We start from the raw sequence: 24,456 nt of genomic DNA, 5'->3' as shown, positions 1-24,456 counted from the left end.
TCATCATGTCCAAAATGTCCAAAAGAATATAAGACTTTCATTTAGCAACCATTCATTAGTCAAAATCTTTTCAATATACTATATAAACAAATATTCAATAATAATTATTACAGTAATAAACTTCATTCAACAACTCACCATTAAATCTTTTCAATATACTATATAAACAAAGTTCATTCAAAAACCACTATTAAATAGCAACGACAAAAGGAGATAAAAAATCAACTACGGATGCCAGGCACTTAAATTAAAGTGAAATCACCAAACTTAGAAAAATTGAAGGGTGGTAGCCACTATGCCAATCAACACCATTTTCGAATATTCAAAGTTAACAAATCAGATTACTAACTGAACAACTCATAAGAAAGCAAATTATCTGATATTTATTTAACTGAACATGTTTAAGCATTCGTAGATATTCATTCATAATTCTATACAAAGAATAAAAATACATTTTACTCAATTACTAATAAATTACCTGAATACAACTTCTTAAATTCACCGTGTTGTACCTTTTCGACTACATGACCGCGCGTACGTCCACCTCTTCTTGCACCCCTACGACCACCCCTTCCACCCCTCATATAACTTGCTACAATTAACCCCTTAGTAACATAAACCCTACAATTCTTATGAATCCTTTATATAAAAATAAATAACTTGTATTACCTTACATGCCTCCATTGTTGCGAGAATGAGGTCTACACCACCCACCTTCGAATTACAGCAAACACAGATCTCTTCAACAAAAAACCTTGAATTTCATGACAAACCTTGTTACGATATAACCTAGACTAAATTCGACACTTTTGAGGCCATTTTCTGACGCTAGGTTTTGACAATTTTTAGCGAGATTTAGGCTAGCTCAAATACTTACTATTATATAAAATAAATTAGGGAGACTTTGTATTAATTAATTAATGACTTGATGTTAGAATTTTTATTTTAATCACAATTTTGAAATTTTTTATTTATATTAAAGCTTTATTTTTATAATTGTATTAGGCGCTAAAAAATATTGTATTATAATTCGGATTTTCGGATCGGATCCAAATAAAAGAATTTTAATTTGGATTGGATCAAAAGAAAATTTGGATTGGATCGGATCAAATTGAAAAGTGCAAACCGAATTATATTTTGAATTGGATCGGATTTGGACTAAATCCAAATCGAAAACCGAACAGACACCCCTTGAGAAATTCTCGTTGGTGTGTTGGGCGTTAACACCACGCATAGTCTAGGATAGAAAGGGAATCAATCCATCAATTTATGAAATCAAATCAAAGAAACAAAAATGTCGTCATAATTTTAGCTGAATTGATTTACTTTTTAGACCAAACAGATAAAATAAAATTCAGAAATTCAAAAGTCAATCATATTTTCAGACCAACAAAACCACCTAATCGCTGACTTCTCACCTACAACTTCACCTGCTGCTCATTCTTGCTTTCCACCCTTTCCAATTTTCTCCATCTAATTACCTCTTTTACTATTTCCCCCAAATCTCCTAATTATTCGATTAAGGTTAGGGTTAGGGTTTGTGTTATTCCGCCATGGATTTACCTCCGTTGACTGGCGGAGGTGAAGAATCGGGTGCGCCATTTGAGTGGAGTGATCTATTTGACTTTACAATCGACGATCAATTACTGCTTAATCTGGATGTTTCCGATCACCCGAAGGAGCAGCCACCGGTGCTACTACCGCCGGTAACGAACGCGGAGGATAATGGAAAGACCGTTGCGGTAAATGGAGGTGAATCAGGGTCGTCCGATCGGGTGCGAAAGCGAGACCCGAGGATGATTTGCAAGAATTTTTTGGCGGGGAGGGTGCCGTGCGCTTGTCCAGAGTTGGATGCATTGATGGCGGAGGAGGAGGAAGAAGAGGCCGGTCCTGGAAAGAAGCGGCCGAGGATGGGGCGGACACCGGGTGTAGCGAAGTGTCAGGTGCCCGGGTGTGAGGTCGATATTCGTGAGCTCAAAGGGTATCACCGGCGACATAGGGTTTGTTTGGTGTGTGCTAATGCTACCTCGGTTGTGATTGAGGGTGAGACTAAAAGATATTGTCAGCAGTGTGGCAAGTAAGTTAATTTTTAAGTGTTGGGTTTATTCAATTTGTTTATTTACTTTTGTTTTGAGGTTTTAGTTTAATTTTTCATTTGGTGTTTAAAAGCTGTTTAGTTGTCAGGGACTCAGGGTTATGATTTTAGAAATTCTTTAGGATAGGTTATGAGAATTTCGAGTCAGTTGAATGGTGGAGGAATTCAAAATTTTCGCAATTGAAATCCAAAATGTAGAAATTTTGAATAATTATATTGCGACAGTGGTTGGTGGATGTTGATATTAGTTGCTAATAAGTTTTGATATTAGTTTAACCGTTAAAAATTGTTGGTGAATGAATTTATATTTTGTAATCAAGCCATAGTACTTTATGTTTTCTGTGTTTTTTCTTTCTGTTTTCTTAAAACAGAATTGAATCTTTTTCGGTGGCTCAGTTGTAAAAAACAACTTTTATGTAATTTTTCTCACCTTTCTTGTTAGATTGTTTGTAATTTTAGTTGCAATAACCTTCTCCATATTGCAAAAAAATTGCCAAAGCTCCTTAAAAGTTCTGCCTCCACTGCCATGGGATTGTGATTGATGACTTAACATTATTATTGTGTTTCATGGATAATTCAATCAAACTTCTCTCTGTCCAAAATTGATTGTCATTGTTCACAACTTGTGCTCAAAATGAACTCACTGGCAACCACTGTTGACAGCTATCCCTGACTCTTCTAATATGTGTAGCTTGTTCCAGTGATGAAAAAATTTAGCTTTGTTTTGATTCCTACCAGAATTGTTGTGATCCAAGTGATGTTTATATGAGAATAATGGATGTGGCTGTCGGAAAGGGAGAAAGGGTGGGTATGGTCTTAATTGTGTAGTAAGGGGAGGTGGGGGGGGGGGGGGGGGAGGGAAGGAGTATAATACTGGTCTAAATTCTTCATTTTTTAGAGTTAAAATCATAACCCATCGGTTAAAATAGGTTTTGTAGCAATTTTGAAAATTTTGAAATTATGAGCATTTGGCATCGCTGTGGTTTTTTGTTTTTTATTTTTCAAAAGCATATGATATCATATAACTAATATATAAAGCTAAACTTTTAGCCGGACGACGAGATAGCAACACTTGGCGTTTCAAATTTTCGCCAAGTGTCGCGCCACGTAGGATAGAGTTATATAGAATTCAATTTGTAGGATATAAAAGTTAACTTAGAATTCTATTTTCAATCAAATTTGGATAGAATTTTAGGATAAAATTGTTGATTTAGAGTTTTATTTTCGATAAGGTACCAATATTTCATATGTACAAATTAAATTATAATTTTATTTAAAAAAAAATTATAATACATAAATTATCATATAATTTTTTTTTTTTGTATCATAGTATTTTTTTGGAACGAAGGAATTAACTCAAAATGCACCACATCCATTATTTATAATATATTCTAATCAATTAAAACAATATATTTTACAATCTAATATAATTTTATTACTGGGTCGGGTCACGAGTCATTTCGGACAAAGTCATTATTTCAGGTTATGGGTCAAGAAATGTTTTTCACCAATGTTATTATTATTAGTTATTACATGCCTATTATATAGTTTTAATTATCACAAAAACACATCAATTCCTAACTAATTTTGTATCATTGATATATTTTAAAATTTGACATATAGATTAAAAATTTATCTTAAAATTCAATAAACAACCCGGGGCATCGCACGGGCACAAAACTAGTATGTAATATAATGAATCAAATGTTACTCAAACTTATTAAAATCATAATAATTTTGAAAACTGACAATAGAAAAGTAAAAACATATTTTTCTTTTTTCCTTAAAAAAAAAAAAAAAAAAAGAAAACAAAAAACGATGTCAAACAATTTTTAAAAAAAAGCTTAAAACAGGAAATTATACTGTAAGCCCGAAATCTATCCAAATACATGTTATAACGTAAATACCTCAATTTCCACAAGTGTAAAATTTGTTAAAACTTGATATTAATAGATATTTATGGTCAAAGTTTAAAAGTTTGACCCAATTATTAGCAATAGGGCCAAAAAATTAGGGAGAGAGGTAGTATGTGAACATACGTGAAAACTAATTCTACTCAATAACTAATATCTAAATTGGATCACCTTAGAGATATGAAAATATTGTTACCGCTTACCACTTACCACTTACCATTACAACCAACCGGCTATATCATTACTGTCATCTAACCACTGCTGGCTTTTGCAAGTTTACACTACCATAGTGACTGACTTGATTATTTGAAATTTCTCTCTAATACCTGATTGTATCTTGCATTTAATAGCTGCAATGCCTAAAGGGGGGAAGGGGTGTTGAAGAGAAGGATAAAAGTTTAGAGGTAGGAGTCTGCAAAGGAAGAAAGGTAAGGCTATAGGTGTAGCCATGTAGGATTTTGGATACTCCATAGTAAAGAGGGCAAGGGTGAGGAGAAGAGAAGAAAAGCGGAAGGTAATCAGTTGGGGAAGGAGAGAGGGCTTTGCCTCACTAGAAAGCGAGGGAGACTAGATGAAGTGAGGGAATGGGATTTTAATTCTAGGAATAATTATTGATGTACATGTGGGTTTATCTTCTCACTTGATGGTGAAGTATGGCACAAAAGGCCCCTTAATTATTCTTATATTATTGGGTTATGATGGTGATGTAGGTAGTCGACTCAAGAAGTTAACTTTGGATGATCTAATTTAGTGTTGACGTCAGTGTACTCCTTCCTCTTTTATTTATTTATATATTTTTTATTTTATTTTAATTTTTTTCCAAGTGTTATAAATTGATTGACACATTCTTAGGCAATGTAAATGATTTATACATAATAAGATGTAAGGTAGCTAGGTGATTAAATATTGTACAATATAATTTTTAGGCAATGTTAATGATTTTTATATAATAAGATGTAAATAAGGTAGTTAGGTGATTAAATATTGTAAAAAATGATATTGAAGTTAATAATTTATTGAAGATTAAAGGATACGAGAATAGAGAAAGAATGATAAAAAAGGTATGAATTGGTAGGAATGGGGACCATAAGAAGAAAAAGATAAGATATATAAATGTACTCATTCCGTCTTTGATATTCTACTCGGTTACTATTGATGTATGCAAATAAGAAAATATTGGAAAGGTTAAGTATATGTAAGATTAAGTATGAGAGAGAAAGTAAAAAAGTTGATGAGTGAAACAAGAAGCTAAATAAAGTAAGAGAGATTGTGTGGAAAGGTGTAATTGTTGTGGGGTAAAAGGGGTATGTTAAATGGAAGATTCCTATAATAGAATAAAACAAAGGAAAGGTGTAATTGTTGTGGGGTAAAAGGGATATGTTAAATGGAAGATTCCTATAATAGAATAAAACAAAGTAAGTAGGAAAAAAAAAAAGAAAAAACCAAAGTGTAAAGTAAGTAAAACAAAAAAGAATGTACTGAGTAGTAGTTTACCAAAAAAAAAGGAATAGCAACACCTAAAATTAAGGCCGATTAAGGGGCAAATGTAACACTTGAATTAAAACAAAACAAGGGTGTTGGCGTCTTGCTTTTTAGGGGACTTTAATGAGGCTCGCTTAATTAATATTTATTGAAAAAATGTGGAGCAAAACTTCAAAAGTAAAAGTTGTGAGCCTCATGTGTGGCTCATGCTCCTTAGGTGTGCCTCCTTGAACGTGCTTTGCCTAGCTTAATAGCACTTCAGCAAAAGGCACACAAGAAGTTGAAGACACAGGCATAATAAGTTGATAGTGTGATAGTAGAGTATTAAACTATTAAAGTAATGGGCAAAATTATTAATTTGTGGTTTTAATTGATTTTGCAAAAAATCCTATAGCACTATTCTCTCCACCTATACTTGGTTGATACGTTCTACATTTATTATCACTGAATCTCTACCATGAAAGTACTCTTATGCCAATTTACTACTCCGTAGAAAAAAAAAAACTGTATTATGAGGGATCTTGTTGTGCTTGTCTCCATGTGTGTTTTCCAAAATATCTAAGTTTCATAAAGTTTACTTATTCGAATTTAGAGATGTTTGGTCATAAGTAAACAAATGTTGGTTTGGTCACCATTGAATCTTGAGAATAATTATGAAAAGAATATCCTTCAATGAGGACAATTACATAAGATTAACCTAATTATCCTTTTTGAAATAGTGTTGCCCAATTAAGCAACTTAGATTTTGATGGCATGGATGAAGTATTTACATATATGCAGCCATATGGGAAGAGATATGATCAAGATGTAGGTGATAAGTGATAATGAGGAGGCATTTGATCAAGACGTTACTTCACTTTAGTAAAAAAAAGTGCAATCAACAATACTAAAATATTTTAGTTTTGAGGAGGCATTTGATTGCTTCAACTAGGAGGTGCTAAGAGCCTAAGATCCCATCAAGGGGTTGCGAGAGAAGAATTCCTCATTGAATCTACTAGTTAGTTACTACCTCCATTTCGTATTATGTGCAACAAAGACATTAACACGGGCTCTTAGGTAAAATTTGCTTATGAGTGTTAAATGAAGAGAGAAATATAAACATGCATGTGATAAAGAGAGAGACAGAGAGAAATGACAACTTAAAAAAGAAAGAAAACATTTGTTGCACATAATGTGTAACAACCGTTTTTAGTAAATGTTGCACATAATATGAGACAATGGTTGCTTTTATGATAAATTATAAAATTTTATGTACAAAGTTATTTTGTGTATGAGTTTGATATATTTTGGCCGGAGCTAATACAAATGAGATAGCATACTTCCTCTTTTTTTTTTTTTTTTTTTTTTTTTTTTTTTTTTTTTTGAAATTTTTTTTTGTAACAATACCATTTAACGAACATCTCAAATATTGCATTGTTTCTCTTGAAGGAAATCCAATATCTCATTTCACACAACAAATACTCAATGTAACCTTATTATACATTTCTAAGCTACTTATTCACATGTTTTGTGGGTATTTTGTATTTGTGGTACCTTATATCTTATACGCACTTTCTCTAATCTTGTGCCTCTTTCCCATATATACTTCGTCTGTTTTTTTAATTGCATCATTTGTGTTAGATTAAAATAACAAAAAATACCCATGTAACTACAAACAAAGGAGAGAGAATAAAAGTGAGGTAACAAGGGTTAATATCAAATGTGAGTAAGGGTAAGATAGGTATTTGGTGTATGAACATAAACATAAAGTGTATGAAAGTATACCCAATTCTGGCTATGATGCAATTAATTTGAAACTTCCCTAAAAGGAAAATGGTATAAAAAAAAATAGACGAAGTATTAAATACATACGAAGTACAATTTATTTTAGAAATATAATATTCAAGCGCCAAATAGGTAAATGGTGACAATGCCCTATAAGCAACTATCAATAGCTAATGAATATGGTCGCTGAATGAAAATTAATTAACTAATTAAAAAAATTAAAAGTTATGTAAGTCAATAATTTTTTTTTTCCTTTAGAGCAGATTTCCTCCAATTTTTTTTATATAATTGGAAAACAAAAAAAAAATCTCCTTTAATTTATTAATTTTTTTTTAAAACAAAAGGAATTAGAACCTAACTGAAGCCAAAAAAAAAAATAAAAATAAAAAAAGATTACGAGATCGGCACTCAAAAGTGTTGTTTAAAAAAAAATCTGATTGCATGGGCATAAGTCTAGTTATATCAATTATATTCAATTAATGGTTCAATAATGACCCTTGAATGATGCTTCATTTTTGGTTGTACATATATCAGTTAATTATAGAGTTCAATTTAAAGTTAATTTTGATGAATCTTGATTGACATGTTCATTGATGAACCTCAAATTGCTAGTTAAATCGGGGTCGTTTGCAGATTTGATAATATAAAGGGTGTTCTCATATGTAAACTTTTACTGATGTTTTGGAGTTAAATGTCAATAAACAAGTGAGATCGTAGAGTTGTGTTAGTTATGGTAAAGTTTTGAAGAATGTGAGGAAGTATATTGTTCGATAGTATAGTGATTGCTTACATGCTAATTAATCATCCTTGGTACTTTGTGTGGAAGGTTTCACTTGCTGTCAGATTTTGATGAAGGAAAACGTAGTTGTAGACGTAAATTAGAGCGCCACAACAATAGGCGGCGAAGGAAGTCTGCTGATTACAGAGGAACTGTTGAAAAGGAGCCTCAGGGTGATGTGCAGACAGAAGATGTTTTTTCTGATGGAGAAGCAGGGAAAGGTATCATCAAAATCTCCTTCGTATTTGTAGTTAAATTTTTTTTTCCTAGAGTATTTTCTTCAAACAAAATAGAGCCCAGATACAAGTTTAGGACATCAGCAATCCACAGATCTAAGTAGTCTGAATCAGAAATTTTATGATATATATGCGTGCCACTCTGCCAGCAAGTATAAAACATATAAGTCTGCCAGCATTGCTTAAAATTCTAGGAGTTAAATGTCTGACTTTCCCCTTTTTCTTTCACAATTATATTGTGAAACTGACATTGCAAACGTGGTAACTTATACAGTCTGAGAGACAGGACAACGTATTAGAAAGTAGATTTTCGCTTCAATACCCATCAACAATTTTCTTTGGTTTTTCCTTCATGTCTTGAGATTCTAGAGAAGTGTATAAAGGCTCCATGAATAATCTTGATCAACATGTTACCATCCTTTCAAATAACCTGTCTTTTGCAAAACACTGATGTGAAAATCCCAGGTTTCTATCATTTTGTTCAATATCAATATCTGGGCTCCTCTTTAAATAAGTTATGCTCCTACTCAGATACTTTACTGCTACACAAACAAAGTTACAACGGGCCTCTCTATCTTAACCTTTCTTTGCACAAAAAGGCATAGAAGGAGGACCAATAAAAAACAATTATATTGTATACAATATTATGAGATTATATCTAGACGATTATATCCTTATAGCTGTTGTCATATGTGAAGATAATCTGATACCTGGATTTAATCAATGATCATCTGTGTGATGAATATGCTTCTCTAGCAACATAATGTAATGTCTTACAAATCACGTGTCTTTGATGGCAGAGAATGCATGGTCAGGTGGCCAAATTGAGAAGGAAGATTCCAAGGATAAAACTTTGTCAAACCTTTGCTCTGCTCTGGAATCTCAGAACATTGAGAGTGACAGCAATTTAACTTTTACTCCAGTGGATAAAGTAGTAGATAATTTGGAGCGAGAATATTCCCCACCTTCTGATACTAAGAGTGCTTACACATCTGCGGTAGGATCAGTTTAGCCTTTTTCATTGTTGGCTTATTCAATTTCTCCCAACTAAAACTTCATTAGTTAATAATATTTGATGTAGTGCCCTACAGGTCGTATCTCTTTTAAACTCTACGACTGGAACCCTGCAGAATTCCCTCGACGACTACGGCATCAAGTATTTATACTTTTCATTCTGCAGTTTAGAAGTGAAACTGTTGTTTCTTTCTGAATGATACCTATCACATGTAGCTGACTTGGTAGCATATTTCTACAGATATTCCAATGGTTGGCCAGCATGCCTGTTGAGTTGGAGGGCTATATCCGTCCTGGTTGTACAATATTGACTGTATTTGTTTCAATGCCACAATATATGTGGGTAAAGGTAAGGTTTAAATGCTATGATGTAATGCTTTGAATTATACTTTGCATTGTTCATATAAGAGGTAAATTTTGATGAATATATAATTTTCTTAAGTAATAGAATAGAAGATACTTCCTCCGTTTTTGATAGAGGAATAAACGTGTCGTCAATTGTCTATCCCTAGATCAAATACAATTTATACAACCTAAGAGCAAGTTTAGTCCCAAGTCTTAAGACTTGGGGTGACATCATCATTTTAAGTCTTAAGACTTATGCTTAAGACTTTTCTCATTTTTCTTCAAAAATCTCAAGCAAGTCCAAATTGAGTCTTGAAATTTCAAGATTCAACTTAAGACTTGAGATTGGGACCTCACACCTCACTTTTATTTTTATTATCCCTTTTTTTTTTCCTTACACTTTTCTACATATAATATGTCAAATATATAAGTCTTAGGGCTAAAGTGATAAATTTGTGTAAATCTTAGTGAGTCTTAACAAGAATTTGATGACATCATTTTCAATGGGGACCACCAAAAATGATGTCACATCCAAGTCTTAAGAATTGGGGCTAAACTTGCTCTAAACCAACCTAATACGAGTATAAGGCAAGTCGAGGGTCGAACCCAAAGGAGTGAGTCGGTATTAACTATAGCCTAAGTCAAGCTACTTCAAAGATTGTAGTGAGAAAATGGTTGGTACTATGGTAACAAAGCTAGATTAATCAAGTAATTCAAGAAACTAAACACTAGGGATATAGGTTCCACATGCAAGTTCAATAATCATGCTAATTGGTAATTCATTCAATTGATTCAAGCATTGCAAAGGACAAACAATAGTAGCAATCAAAAGAATTCAAAAGCTATCTCCTATAGGCCAAGCTAGGGGTCACTATGAATGGCTAATGAAGGAAAATCACAATCAAACTCAATCAATTAAAGCAATTCTCAAATTGATGGTTCATGTCATTAAGAATTGCAATGCAATCGAGATTAATCTTATAGGTTGATCACTCCTAATCTATTAATCACATGCAAAACTATGTCAACCAATTTAATTGCAACAATTCAATCAATCAATGATCATCAACTAGCACAAATCATCAATCAAACATACTTCCCCTTCTCCCTAGCAACTAATCTACTCACTAATCATGGTGTAACTCAAGAACAAATCACTAGAAATTGCATTGATCATCATTCTAAATCAAAATCAAGAGAAAACAATATCAACTACAATATCAAATTCAAATCCAAGGAAATCAAACAATCAAAAAATGAATCTAAGACAAACAAGTAAAGAGATGAACTAAAAGAAGAGATTCTCACTAATATTAATGATTGAAGATGAAGAAATCCAAACTTGATTGAACCAATGTTGAAATACAAATCCAAATCCAAGAACTTCTCTCTAACTTCTCTCTCTAAAACTAAGCTAATGAAAATTATCTAGATGTTAGTTTTTTAAAAGGAATTACAAGTGTATTTATAAGCAAAGAAGGAAAACAGGATCCCCGCGCCCTCTCTAAGAAATCCCGCGCCCGCGGGGAAATGGGTACGGAACCCATAACAAACTCCGCGGGTTGTCTGGGCAACACCCGCGCCCGCGGCAAGGGCGCGACAAATCTCCTGCTCCTAAAGAGTAATCAGAGGGCTGCGGTCTCTCTAATCTGGAGCACTCTCTCCGGTCTATCCGCGCCTGCGGGGAGCTCACAGCCATTCCTGGTCGATTTTGGCTAATTTGGTGCAACACAACCCGCGCCCGCGGCCTTCAGGGCCCGCACCTGCGGCAACCTGGCAAAGGCTGATGCCCTCTGCAAGGCCTCTCCAAGCCCCTCTCTGAGCAGATAGCAGATTGCTTCCTCCTTGCTTAGTCAATATAGCTTATCTTGATCTCTTTGCAAAGACAACTCCTAGGTACCTACAAGAGCAAACAAAGGAAAGAAATAAAAGGGAAAAAGGGCCAAATAAAAGGAAAACACGAGAAAATACGAAAAACTCAAAGAAAGAAGGAAAGAGAGGAACTAAAGGAAAAAGGACCAAAAATAAGAGAAGAAAGCATGAAAAAGGGATGAAATCATCCTAAAAGACTACCCTATGAGTGTCATCAGTTTTTTAATAGTTGCAACACACATTTTTTCACGGTATTTAAGAAAAGTGGGGTTCACATATTGTAATACACTTTAAAATGGGGTGAGAGGTTGTTAAGAGTAATCTAGTGTATGTGCTTTAAATAAGGGAAATAGTATAACTTTTCTCCAAAATAACTTTTTCCAATTATAGTGTGTTGCAAGTATTGTGACATTTCCATTTAAGGGAAATGTTGCAACTATTAAAAAACAGAGGAAGTAACATTCAACAAAAAAATACTACCTCGGTTTTTTTTTACTCACTTCTATGTATAGTTTTCTCTTTTGTTGTTGTTGTTGTTGTTATACTCACTTTTACTTTATCTTAAAGGCAAACCCCTTTTACTTTCTTACCTTTCTTACCCCATATATATATACCTTTCCATACACTCTTGTACTTTGTCTGCTTTTTTCTTATACCCACTTAGCTTCATATCTCATTATTTGTCCACATTGTTCTTGTATTCAAATTTACTTTTTCGATTTTTATCTGCAACAACTAAGTCGAACCAAGAAAAAGTTCAAAAAGTTTTGTGAAATCAAGTCATTGCATCCTGTTTGATTTAAAATTGTTTGGTATGGTTCAGGGTGAGCTTTAGTGTAAATGAAAGTAATGTAGGCATGAAGGTGAACAAAACATACCCACTGAGAGTAAAAGGTTTTATTTGGGACCTCAGTACAGTATTTAATTTATATTTCTTATTATCATTGTTTATTCTAATTTTCGTTAAGTGGTATTGAATATCAAAATCTAGGCTACGGATCAACTAAGCAAAATCAAAAGTAAAACCCAATGGAGGTAAAAACCGCGGGTAGAATGAGGATCTACCAAACTTTCACTATGCAAAAAATAATGATCAGGGATTACAATAAGGATCGTAGTGTGTATATTGCTAGATGGAACTGCCCTTCGCTCACTGTTGCTTTGCCTCTTATATAGACGATTGCTAGGTTAAATTCTAGCCGTTGCAAGGAGATAGAATTGTGCCCACGATTTTCGGACTTCAGTTGCTGAAAATATTCTTCTTCTGTTTTGAATCCTAACGGACTGAACTAGCTAAGCTTGGACTAAGTCTTCACTCATTTCTTCCTAGAAAATAGGGAGTTGTTACTTGACTTTTTGTCTTCCGACAATGCTGATGGTGCGTCGTCGAGCTTGCGCCTTCGTCAAGAGGAGTCTTCGTCATTGACCTTTATTGACTGTCGTTGACTAACCCTTGCAGATTTTTACCCATAACAATCATTATAATCTTCATTATTATCTATTAAGCAAGGATTAAATATTACTCCCTCCGTCTTGAAAATTTTGGGTACTCTCTCTGTTTGTCTGGTTGAGATTAGTTTAAACAGTTCCAATTTAGGAAAAAACCCACTATTATTTTGATACATCTCTCTTTCCACTACCAAAAAGTTATAGCCCAAACCTCTCTAACATTCAAATAAAAAAGGTCATCTATCTTCTCTCACATCTAAATAATACCCCACTCTCTTTTATCACATCTACTTTCCTGTAAGTAATAATTAATAATGCCAAAACAACTTTATACGTGAACTCTATGCCCTCAAAAGTTTTGGGATGGTGGTTGACTGCGTGTGCTAGTAATTACTTAATTTCTTTGGAATGGTTCATTTGTAATATATTCGTTGGTTTTTCTGGCTGAAATAGATTGTTTGCACCTTATAAAACCGCTAAGGAGTATCCATTCATAAAATCCAACTCTACTGCCTTGTGAAGTAAATTTTTATTTCCTCCATTTTTTTTTAATTTTTTATTTGCAAATCACTACTTTGGCACGCACTATAAGATATTAGACTAGGTATACAGAGAAATTAACTGAAATAATTTTACCAACGATAAGAAGAAAGTGTTAAGATCTTGCAGTTTAAATTTTATAGTTTAATCCATTCGTTTACGTTTTCCAATCACTCTCTCAATAGTGCGCCAAGAAGGTGTGTTGCAAGTAAAAATAGTATGACTTTTTGAAGACTTAGTTCGCATGTATATAAAATAAATTTTTATTTGATGTGCCTTGGTTGCTCCAAATCTTTCCTTTAAAAAACTCTGTATTCTCTGATATTGCCAAATTTTTTTTACACTAGATTCACATATTCATCTTGACTTGTTATTAATAAAAAAATATATCCTTGTGCAGCTGTTTGAAGACCCTGTTTCTTATGTACAAAACTCTGTTGGACATGGAGGAATACTGTCTGGGAGAGGCGCTGCCTTGGTTTACTTGAACGATTTGAGATTTCGTGTTATGAGAGGTTACTTGATGCTTTGCTATTACAAGACCTATAATTGTTTCTTCTAATAATATTGGTTTGTGATCCTTGCACTTGGGATTATGTATAGGCTTCCTGCAAAATTTCAGAACATCATAGTCACAATTAACTGCTGTTGAAGATTGAAAAAATAATTTTCTAAGATGGTTTTGTAATTTTTTATGCATGTCTGTGCTTTTGGGAAACCTCAGCTGAACCTGTAAATTGTTAGACTTGCTGAAGGGTAGTTTTTTGTTGATAACTAGATATGGATAGAAACAAATAATTTTGTTACAGATTGTTGCTTATAATGTCTCTCAATGTTCTGTTCGGATTTTAGGAAACTAAGTGTCAGATTTTAGAGTTGTAATTTGTTCTTCCATCACCTCTTATTTTCCCAATAGAAACTGGTGGTATAGCCTTTAAATTTTCAAGCATATGCATTTTCTCATGTACAGAAGGAGCTTCCGTGATGAAAGTGAAGGTTGCTGTTCGGGCCCCAAGACTTCACTACATCTATCCTCCTTGTTTTGAGGCTGGAAAACCAATGGATTTTGTTGCCTGTGGAAGCAATTTACTTCAGCCAAAATTTCGGTGCGATGAATATTTTAGTGCTTTTTTTCTTTATTTAATTAGTTGTTATTCGTCATTCTAGATTTTCTATATGAATAATTGCAATAAATTGGTGGTTGTGCTTAATTTTTTGTCCATTATTTGTGTCAATCTTTGTCTGTTTTCTTTTACACTTCATTCTCTTGCACATGACTTATCTGAATTGATCCAGGGGTTGCTGTTGCATCACCTGGATCTATAAATACTACGTATGTTTTATTTTATTTCTAAGCCTTTACTGGTATTAGAAATCTTAACCATTGCTTTGAATGTCTGTCCTTTGTTTCCAAATTTTCTCTTTTTCCTCTTCTCACTTATCGTTTCAACTAATTTATTACAAAATGCAACTCTGCATATGAATATTATGTAATGTACAACTTTTGCATGGCGATTTGCAACACTTTTTATTAGTCCTTCAAAGGATGCTAATTTTGTTACTCATTGTTTGAAATTTGTTTTACTACATCAACAAGGGAAGGGAAGGTAGTTTACTGCATAGCTGATTATGTAGGTGGTATTTGAAGGTGTATAATTTGATGTATATTTTGGTATGGGTTAAGAAAATAGCTGGATAATCATTGAATCCAAAAAGGCATTAATTGCGTTTGGACTGTTTTATTCAGTTTTATTAATTCAAAATTATGTGGACTTTATCTGAACTTGTCTTGTCATAATAAGGTTATATCGTTGAAAATAAACTTATTTGTGTATGAAGCTGGTAAAACCATATTATGTCTTTAGTTCTTAAAAATAAAGCAGAACAGCAAATAGCCATAGAGTTATTAGTTTGTGTTTGTTGAAATAGTGTTCTGAACATTGGCTGGTGTTAAAATTAAAGGAAAGTAAGGCAAACTTAGTCCTAAAGGCTATGTATTAAAAGCTAAAATTGCAGTAAACACATATCAAGCATTAAATAAGATTGAATGACTCGTAATTTTTCTTACGTATGACATTAATACATTTTTTTTTTGACATTTGATTAACGCTTATGTATAGTTCTTAGGGCTACAAACAGTATAGAAAATCCCTTCATTAAATTTTGTGAAAGACTGAAAGTTAATAAAGCCTATTTATGGTTTGAAAGATATCATAATTTCTGATTGTTCATATATTATAAGTCCAACATTTATCGGTCTTCCTAGATTTGGATGCTAATATATGATCCGTACATGTTATAAAAAGATTTTCGTGATGAGTGTCTTGATAATGGCATGTACTCAGTCTGTTTTCTTTTGATGAATAGATACCTATAATTAGAATATATAAATAAAAACAACTCAAAACGGAATATGGGTATACCTTTCGAAATGCAGGAACTGCTCTAGATATGTGAAATTTAATATTTGAGTCATTTAGCATCTTTATGAATGTACTTTTAAAAAAATCATCTGGTACACCCAATTTATTTGTTAAGGGATTACTTTTGACCAAAGTGGTTTGCTAATAGGTCTCTCGTATCGTTTGCGGGAAAGTATTTGGCTCATGATTACTATGTCGCTTTTCCACGTGGAAAAGAAGACAAGCCTGCCATTGATTATGATTATCAGCTCTGCAGAATATATGTGCCACACACTGAACCAAGTTACTTTGGTCCTGCGTTTGTTGAGGTTAGTAACGGATGAAGCTCATCTCTTCTCTAAAATTGTATGCACTGTTTATTTGGGAGCTGTTTATCACTTGGTTTTGTAGCACGAAGACGGATACAGATGCGTGGATGGGGACGAAAATGGCAAAATCAAAATTTATAACATGAGTTCAGTGTGCATATTGCCAGCAAAATAAAAAATTCAAGAATTTGTAAATTCAAAACATCATACAAAAGTCACTACAACAAATTACAAGTGAGTTGCATATTTAAGAGAGAGTAATTAGAAGATAAAATCTTGGAAACGTAAAGGGAGAAGACAAATGAGTAGAGTAGCAAGAAAAGTGACGAAGTGAAACTACAACTTTCAACTATTGGTCATGGTTGCCTGCCTTGTAGCTGTTCGATAGAGAAAGTAGGCGATGTGACTACGTACCCTAGTTCAATTTTCAATCCTTTTTTTTAATTTTTATTTTTACAAGCCAAGTAGAGAAACCCTAAGTGCAAGCTTGCTTCCACTCCTTATCTTCCTTTAAAGAAGTAAGGGCAAAGGTTGAAGAGAAACAGATTGGGGGGTGGGGTTGGGGTGGGGGGGGGGGGGGGCGTTAAGGGCCAGTAGGAGACATGACAAGTGAAAAAAACGAGAAAAAAAAATCTCTATCAAGTGTCAACCTATTTATATTTTATGGAAATTTTGACATTTGCTACGACGGAAAACACCTCGATCACATTTGCTACCGTTTAATTATTTTATTTTATTTTTTTTTAACTTTTCTACCACCTAAATTAGAGTAGTTAAGTTTATTAAAAAAAAAATAAAAAAACCTAGCCACCCAACTGCCACCCCCTCCCCTCAACTGCCACCCCTCCCCCTCCCCCCCGCCGGCGGCCGACACCAAAAGATTCGGTCTGCGCCGGCGACCTCACCCCCCTCCTTTTTCCCTACCCACGAAGCCAACCCCCACTCCCTTTCCCCCACCCACAAAGCCAACCCCCAACACTTACGAAGCTAACCCCACCACCCACGAAGCCAACCCCCACCGAAATCAGCCCCCCTTCCCGTAGCTAATCCCATAGCTGTCGAGGAGTTACGTTTTATATGCTCTAAGCATTCTCATTTCAAAACTTCATGTATTAAGAGAAATTGTGTGATCTTACAGGGAGTTATTGTTTGTCTTGTTATAAGAGCACTTCTTGCTACTCTTTGGTTTTTGTTGAGTATGACTTTATCTACTTGTGTTTTTTTTATTTAGTGTAACATTTCCCTTTTTCGAAAGTTGAATAATAAGTGCAACAACAATGCTAACGGAAATGAGCTCTCTCTCTCCTCACCACTTGGGACCACTTTATCTCTATCTTTTTCTCCAAAAAGATTGTGCTTCCCCTACATGTTTTGCACTTATAAAAAATAGAGAAAGTATATTAAAATAACTTGTATACTTTTATCTTAATTTTAAGTGCTTTTGAGTAACTATGATTCGCATGTTTATTGACTATTCTTTTGTAAATAATCCATGCAGGTCGAGAATGAGTGTGGTCTATCCAATTTCATACCTATACTCATTGGAGATGCGCATGTCTGTTCCGAAATAAAGTTGATACATCAGAAGTATGATTGTTCGAATTGTAGAAAAAAGTCGCAATGTATGCCAAGTGGTTCTTCATATGGAACTTGCGAAGTTTCATGTTCAAGACAAGCTGCATTGTCTGAATTTATGCTGGATGTTGCATGGTTGCTTAAGCAGCCTTGTTCTGAGAAGCTTCACTGCATATTAACATCTTCTCAGATTCAGAGATACAATTGCTTGATAAAGTTCTTAATAAGCAACAAATCCACTTCTATCTTGGAAAAAATTCTACAATCTCTGCAGATTGTGTTTGATGGGATGAATTCCTGTGATGTGATTAATAATGATACTGATAGGGATAGAAGGTTGCTGAAGGAATATATTGCTCAGGCTAATGATTTTCTTCGCCAAAGCGCTCACAACAAAGAATTGATCTTGAAGCAGGGTGGGGAATGTGTCTCAAATGTTTACACATGTTTGGGAAGTTTCTCTCGTGACGACATGCTATCTGTTGATCATACTGCTTGTCAGGTAATGTTTCACCACTTAATCAGATGATCCAATAAACTGTATGAAGAATTTAAAACTACATCATTGTTGGAATGTTAACTTGTAGTTATGGTTCATTCTGAACTAGTCAAGATCTTATCTCATTGCATGTAGCCATCTGTCTAGACTTCCATCTCATCCTCCTTCCCGTCATTTTTCCAGCCACCACCTTAATATTACTAGTAATTGGAAACTAAGGCGGTACATTCTGAACTTGATCAGATCTTATCTCGTTGCATGTAGTCATCTGTCTCTACCTCCATCTCATCCTCCCCATCATTTTTCCAGTCACCACCTTTTGGAAAGCTAAGGCTGGTTGCAGAGGGTTAATTTTTTTGTAGAATGATGAGAACCGAGTGCATGAGGTGAACTATGGGTAAAAATGTAATATTTGGGAAGTGAAGGTGAAATGAGAGGAAACTGAAAGGTAATTTATGTGTTAGAAGGATTGTTGATTCATGCACAGGTCAACTGTTTGATAGTCTTGTTTCTTCAATTTTTAATGGGCCACATTAAACAGCACAATTTTATGTCTGGCTCATCATGAACTCATGATCCTTCTAATAGTATTAAATAGCCAGGCCTTGGCCTCCCGTTTGGTGATGGTTTGGTCTCAAGTTGGTTTGTCCCTTGTTTAGCATGCCAAATTTAACAGATTGTCCCATCCCGATGAGTGGCTTATTGCTTATGAATTTTGTAGGGTGTTTATAATTAAATTAATATTGGCTCCATCTTGTTGCCATAGAAAGCCGAGTGCAGTGCCTTTAGTTTCTGAGTTTTGGACTGAGGTAAGCAGAGGAACCCATGCTTGCCTCGGCTCATTATCTACCCTTAAAGTTTTCTTTGTATTAAAAATACCTACGTTTCTTGTTTTGAGTTTTTGACCATTGTGACCCTGCCTTATTTGCAGTTCTTACCAAACCCCAATCTGAAAGAATTTATCTTTGTTTATCGGAATTAGGGTAACTTTTTAGGCCTGTATTTCTTATACTCAAAAGGAGGGTAGTGCGTTACTCAGCCCCGCTCACCCTTCACCCCTATCTCAGGAGTAAGTATTCATAGGTACAAGTATTCATTTTTCAACTTTCTCATGTACCGGCATTGACACGCCCTGTCTCTCTCTTTGAAATTTCTCCTGTGTTTGATATGAAGTTTTCTCGTAATAATATTCATCTGGCTATATTCTACAATGTTTATCAGTTTTTAGTTCTTGGATCTGCAATAGGTTTGTTCGTTTGTTATTGAACTTTGTTTCATTTTTTTAAAAAGATTTTGCTTTTCTTGGCTTTGATAATCAAATTTGATTATTTAGCTTCGTGATCTTTATATACTCCCTCAGGCCACATTAGTTCGAATTCATAGCAATACACAAATTTTAAGGAGATTAGTTATTGTAAAATTAATAGAAAGATATAAAGGGGGTGTTAATGAGGGGGGTGTTTGTATTTTAATTTTAAATGGAAGAGTAAGTGTGAAAAAGAGAAAGTAGGTCCAAAATAAAGGCAAAAATCAATACACAATTTGTGAGACCATATTAAATTTTTTTAAAAAAAGGTATTTAAAATATTGTTGGACAGATGATTATACTGTTCTATTTTGGTTATCAAAAGAACTTTTATCATAAAATTTGTTTTGCTCTTGGGAAACCTTGTCTAAATTAATCTGAGACTCCCATGGATTCTCTCCCTCACTAATTTTTCTCCTGGTATCAATTGCCCCTATACAATGTATCCTTGTAATGATTTTCCCCTTAAGCCGACTCTCGTTCTTTGGATTAACCTATGACCGAAATGGGTACCAGGCAAGGTAAGTTTAACTGCTTGGTGGATTTTTTGACATCAGAATCTCTTATAATTTGGTGTATATAAGTTAAAGCTGCGATGCTTGTTCATGAATTTGCTGACCTAAAGTTTTTAATCATTTCACAGGTTACAAAATTGAGAGCAGAGATGAACTGCACATTTTTGGAGCATTCAGATTCTCAGGGTGAAGGGGAATCTATTTCACTTATAAACAGGGAAGTTGCAATGAATGTTAATGACAGCAGAGATTGGCCAAAGAACTCATGTCATAGTGTAATTTCAAAGAAATTCACCAGTACTCGGCCTTTCATTTATGCCATTGCTGTAGTTGCTGTTTGCTTTGGTGTATGTGCAGTTGTCTTGCACCCTTACAAAGTTACCAAATTTGCAGTTACTATCAGAAGGTGTGTATTTGACAATTCTTCATAGTTGTTTGGCTAAGATGGTCGTCAACCTGACCATCTCTGAAGAATTAGCCTGGATGAATACAGTCAACAGAGCCCTGGTGCAATTATATTAATACCACAATTCCATTGTAGAAATCAGTTAGACGATTTCACATTGTTGTGGTTATAACTGCAAACTAGCTCCGAAATGCTGTATATCATGCAGAAGCTATTATTTGTATGAAAGTCACTGGCCAGCCTGGTCCTGTACATATATATAACACTATATATATATATATATATATATATATATATATATATATATATATATATATATATATATATATATATATATATATATAAATAAGCATGTCAAATGAAGTTGGGGATTTAAATTTCGACATCTTTAGTTTTATGTATCATATACTTGTCATATGAAATGAGTAGCAAATATTTTGCCCCAATGCAGTTGATGCTGTAACTCATAACAAAAATTCATTGGATCGATAAGATCAATTGCATTGTGTCTTCACATTATGAATGTAAATTAAATTACTTTGGGAAATTCTATGTTATGGCCTTTGGCTGTTGACTTTTTCTAGTTGTGTTCCTTCTTTTAGAAAGATATACATTGTTACTCTCAAGTGTGTCTGGCTCAACATCATAAGTGAAGATGTCTTAAACTCTTTTAGCAAGTCAATAAGAGGCGCGCCAAACTGCCCAGATGTTGCCACACCACTTTGATTGTCCGCTTCGGCCAAGAGCATCTAATTCCAAATTTATTTGCTTTCCTGCCGGCTAAGGCCTCAGCACCTCAAGCCTTTGGGAAATTTTGACTTTGTTGGATGTCAAGATAGCCTGAAATTCACATCTGGCTACATCTTTGTCATAGCTAAAGGAGATGTCTCTTGAAAAAATGTTAAACAGACTCTATTGTCTTACAACTACTTCCACCATGGAAGCAGAATTCATAGCTTGTTATGAGGCATCCAACCATGCATTATGGTTAAGGAATTTTGTCACAGGTTTACGCACAGTGAATGATATTGATAGACCACTCAAATTGTTATGTGACAACAGGTTGGCAGTATTGTATGCCGACAATAACAAAAGCTTGTCAAAATCAAAGCATATTGATGTCAAGTTTAGAGCTGTGAAAGAAAGAGTGGAGAGTAAACAATCGTCCTTAGAGCATATTAACACAAACTCCATGATTACAGATCCGCTTACTAAGGGTTTACCGACCAAAGTATTTCATGAGCACACTGCTCTATGGTTGTCATGCCACTTAAGGATATATAGTTTCAGTGGGAGTTTGTTTTCTTATTGCTTGTATGACATAAACACGTTTTGAATATTATAAAGTATTTCTACAGAAATAAAGTATTCAGTTTGGTTTACTCTTTTATTAGATCATATTGTGATCTTGCTAAAGTTTAAAGTGGATAAGTTGGAAATAGACATTTTGGATCACATTTATGTTATTTCCATGCCACACACCTATGCTTGATTCATGTCATTGATTTCCTACAATGTACTTAATCTTCATATCAAATTAATCGGTAAAACATAATTGCGAAAGCGTACTTGATTCCATGTCAATTGATCGAACCCCTTCTTGATTATGCGTGTATATTACTCTTGATTAATACATATACATGTTTTATGATCTGATTAAGAAACTGCAGTATATCTTAGCATCTAATTCAAGAATACAATATGATTCTACAACATAAATCAACAATGAATCATGGATGAATCATGGAAGGCAGTGGAGGATCCACATTGACGCCCGGGGGGCACGTGCTACCCCCACAAAAAATAAAAAAATAAAAAAAAACGCTGGAAAACCGTCCTTTATATGTGTATATATATATATATTATAATCTGTATTAATGTTAAGTGTTTCCAACATTGCTTCAGTGGTAAGGGAGTTGGATGGGTGAATTATGTGTCTTCAAGTTCAGGGTTCGAGACCTCTTAGCATCATTTTTTTTGCTTTGAACCCAAATGAATTTCCACTTTCCTCCTATTTAAATTAACAAAAGGATAAGCTATTACTATCTTTTCATGATAAATTTCTTTTTTCCGTTTTCACACTTTTTATAAAACAGTCCTTATTAATATGAAATACTCTCTCCGTTATATTTTATTCATTTTCATCACATTATATTTATTGCATTTATTTGGCCATTATTAAATCTTGTTTATAATCGTATGAAAATTTACATTGAAATAAATACAAAAAATCATACTCCAACTGTGTTTACATAAATGAAACGTTTTGACTTTTTGTACAATATCTAATTCACTTTAGCTACTATTTATGATTTATACATAACAATAAATATAGTTGTTTCGGGGTTTTCTGATGTCCTGCGGGAGAGTTACAATTCCGAGACTGGAACCGGACGCCTGTACCTGCAAAACAAACGGATGCTCCGGATGATTGGAGATCCGCCTCCGACGGTCAAGTTAGTACTTGATTAAGGAGTAATTAATGCGGAAATTAAAGTGATTGGGTCTCTCTAGGTGAGAGTGTTTAATGTGTGTAATCTGCCTTTTTTCCCTTAATGAGGATTAAGGGAGGTATTTATAACCTCGGGAAACGTGCCAATCTAGGTTTAGGTTAACCTTGGGCTGATTGGGCTTCCCTCGGAAGTTGGGCCTAGGTGACCGGCTTCTCCATTAGGCATGGAGTATGCCACGTGTCATGACATAATAAGTCCAGGGTGGACAAATAAGCGTGTGCCACGTGGCAAGCCTTGAGAGGTCCAACTGGGGGACACTTGGCAGGACCTGATTTGCCCACGTGGCACATTCCGATTGGTGGGAGCAAAATCCCCTAATCATTTGCCCCTCACAGGTGGCACGTGACTGGTCACGTGTTACCTGTGACAGGTATCGCCCTGTAACAGGCGACGACCTGCTACAGGTGTCACTCGGCGAGAGGCCGAGAGATTCTCCCGCCAAAATTTTGAATTCTGGAAGTGACCCTTCGCCTTCTCACTTCGCCTATATAAAGGAGTGTTGACTTCGATCATTTTCACACTTGAAAACTTTGTGAGAGAACAGTCGGACCCCTGAACTTGCTCTGACATTTTGGACCCTTTCTGCCTACCGCCTGCTCTGACAAGCCGACTGCAAAGGATTTTCAGAACTTCATCAATCGTCACTCGTTCAGGTAACCGTCGGTTCTCTTACTCTTAATTTTCTCTTTACTTTATTCTTTTTTGAAATGGCACCACGGAAGCACACGACACGACCTAGGTTAGTGATCAGCCGGTCACCGGGGACGGCTGAATCTAGGACTAGGAGTGCCGCCTGCCCTTTTCTGGACCCATCTTTGCCCTTTATACAAAGTCCGACTGTATCTGTGTCTATGCAGAGCATGATGGCCAGAACAAAAAAGACTGCCAGGATCTCAAACTCAGACGGCTCCTCCCACAGGGTGCCGATTAGTGAAACATCTGACCAGGCGCCAGATGTGGAAGTGAAACAAAGCGGCTTGAAAGCCGGCAATTCTGAGGGGGAGTCAAAGTGACCCCTTCCCAGTTTACAGTTGACAATTCTACATTCTCTCCTGCTCCTTTTAAAGGAGAGGAGGCGGGCCCCTCCGGGAGAGGGGAGGAGTCGTCCTCTTCGGACTCGTCAGAGGACAAATCCGAGTCTAGCTCTTCTGGCCATGCTTCTCTGGACACAGAAGAGAAAAACAGTCGCCTACAAGAGGCGAGGCTTTCTCACGCAGTTGAGAAGGGGGACGATTGGGCGGAGCCATCCGCCTCTCACCGAGAGCAAAATACCCCCTACTACTGCACGGTACCTCGGGGCCGGATCACGACCATGCAACAGAAAGTGGAGAGCTTTATCGCAAACCACACAATGGGCCCCGGCTTTTTAGTGTTCGTGCCGGATCCAGAAGACACAGTCGTCTGGCTGGCTGGTACCAGTTAT

The 24,456-nt window shown here is 35.1% G+C and overlaps 1 protein-coding gene across 1 annotated transcript; it reads left to right on the top strand.

Moving 5' to 3' along the window:
* The first annotated feature begins 1,302 nt into the window (after positions 1-1,302).
* On the top strand, positions 1,303-20,790 carry LOC110694023 (squamosa promoter-binding-like protein 7). The gene is made up of 10 exons (XM_021871185.1): positions 1,303-2,077; positions 8,081-8,253; positions 9,069-9,265; positions 9,350-9,424; positions 9,524-9,631; positions 13,889-14,003; positions 14,459-14,594; positions 16,060-16,219; positions 17,718-18,296; positions 20,243-20,790. The coding sequence occupies exons 1-10, from the start codon at positions 1,554-1,556 to the stop codon at positions 20,543-20,545; spliced, it is 2,370 nt and encodes a 789-aa protein (XP_021726877.1). The 5' UTR covers positions 1,303-1,553; the 3' UTR covers positions 20,546-20,790.
* The last annotated feature ends 3,666 nt before the right edge of the window (positions 20,791-24,456 follow it).

This window comes from Chenopodium quinoa, unplaced genomic scaffold (genome assembly GCF_001683475.1).
Source record: "Chenopodium quinoa cultivar QQ74 unplaced genomic scaffold, ASM168347v1, whole genome shotgun sequence".
Taxonomy (NCBI): domain Eukaryota; kingdom Viridiplantae; phylum Streptophyta; class Magnoliopsida; order Caryophyllales; family Amaranthaceae; genus Chenopodium; species Chenopodium quinoa.
Note: the sequence above shows the minus strand (reverse complement) of the source record. Positions and strands in the feature narration are given on the sequence as shown.

Bases quoted from the DNA above. Each gene is read 5' to 3' on its own strand.
- LOC110694023 (XM_021871185.1), top strand. From the start codon at position 1,554: ATGGATTTACCTCCGTTGACTGGCGGAGGTGAAGAATCGGGTGCGCCA. The intron at 14,595-16,059 runs GTGCGATGAATA...GTTTGCTAATAG, and splicing joins TTACTTCAGCCAAAATTTCG to GTCTCTCGTATCGTTTGCGG. The intron at 18,297-20,242 runs GTAATGTTTCAC...ATCATTTCACAG, and splicing joins TTGATCATACTGCTTGTCAG to GTTACAAAATTGAGAGCAGA.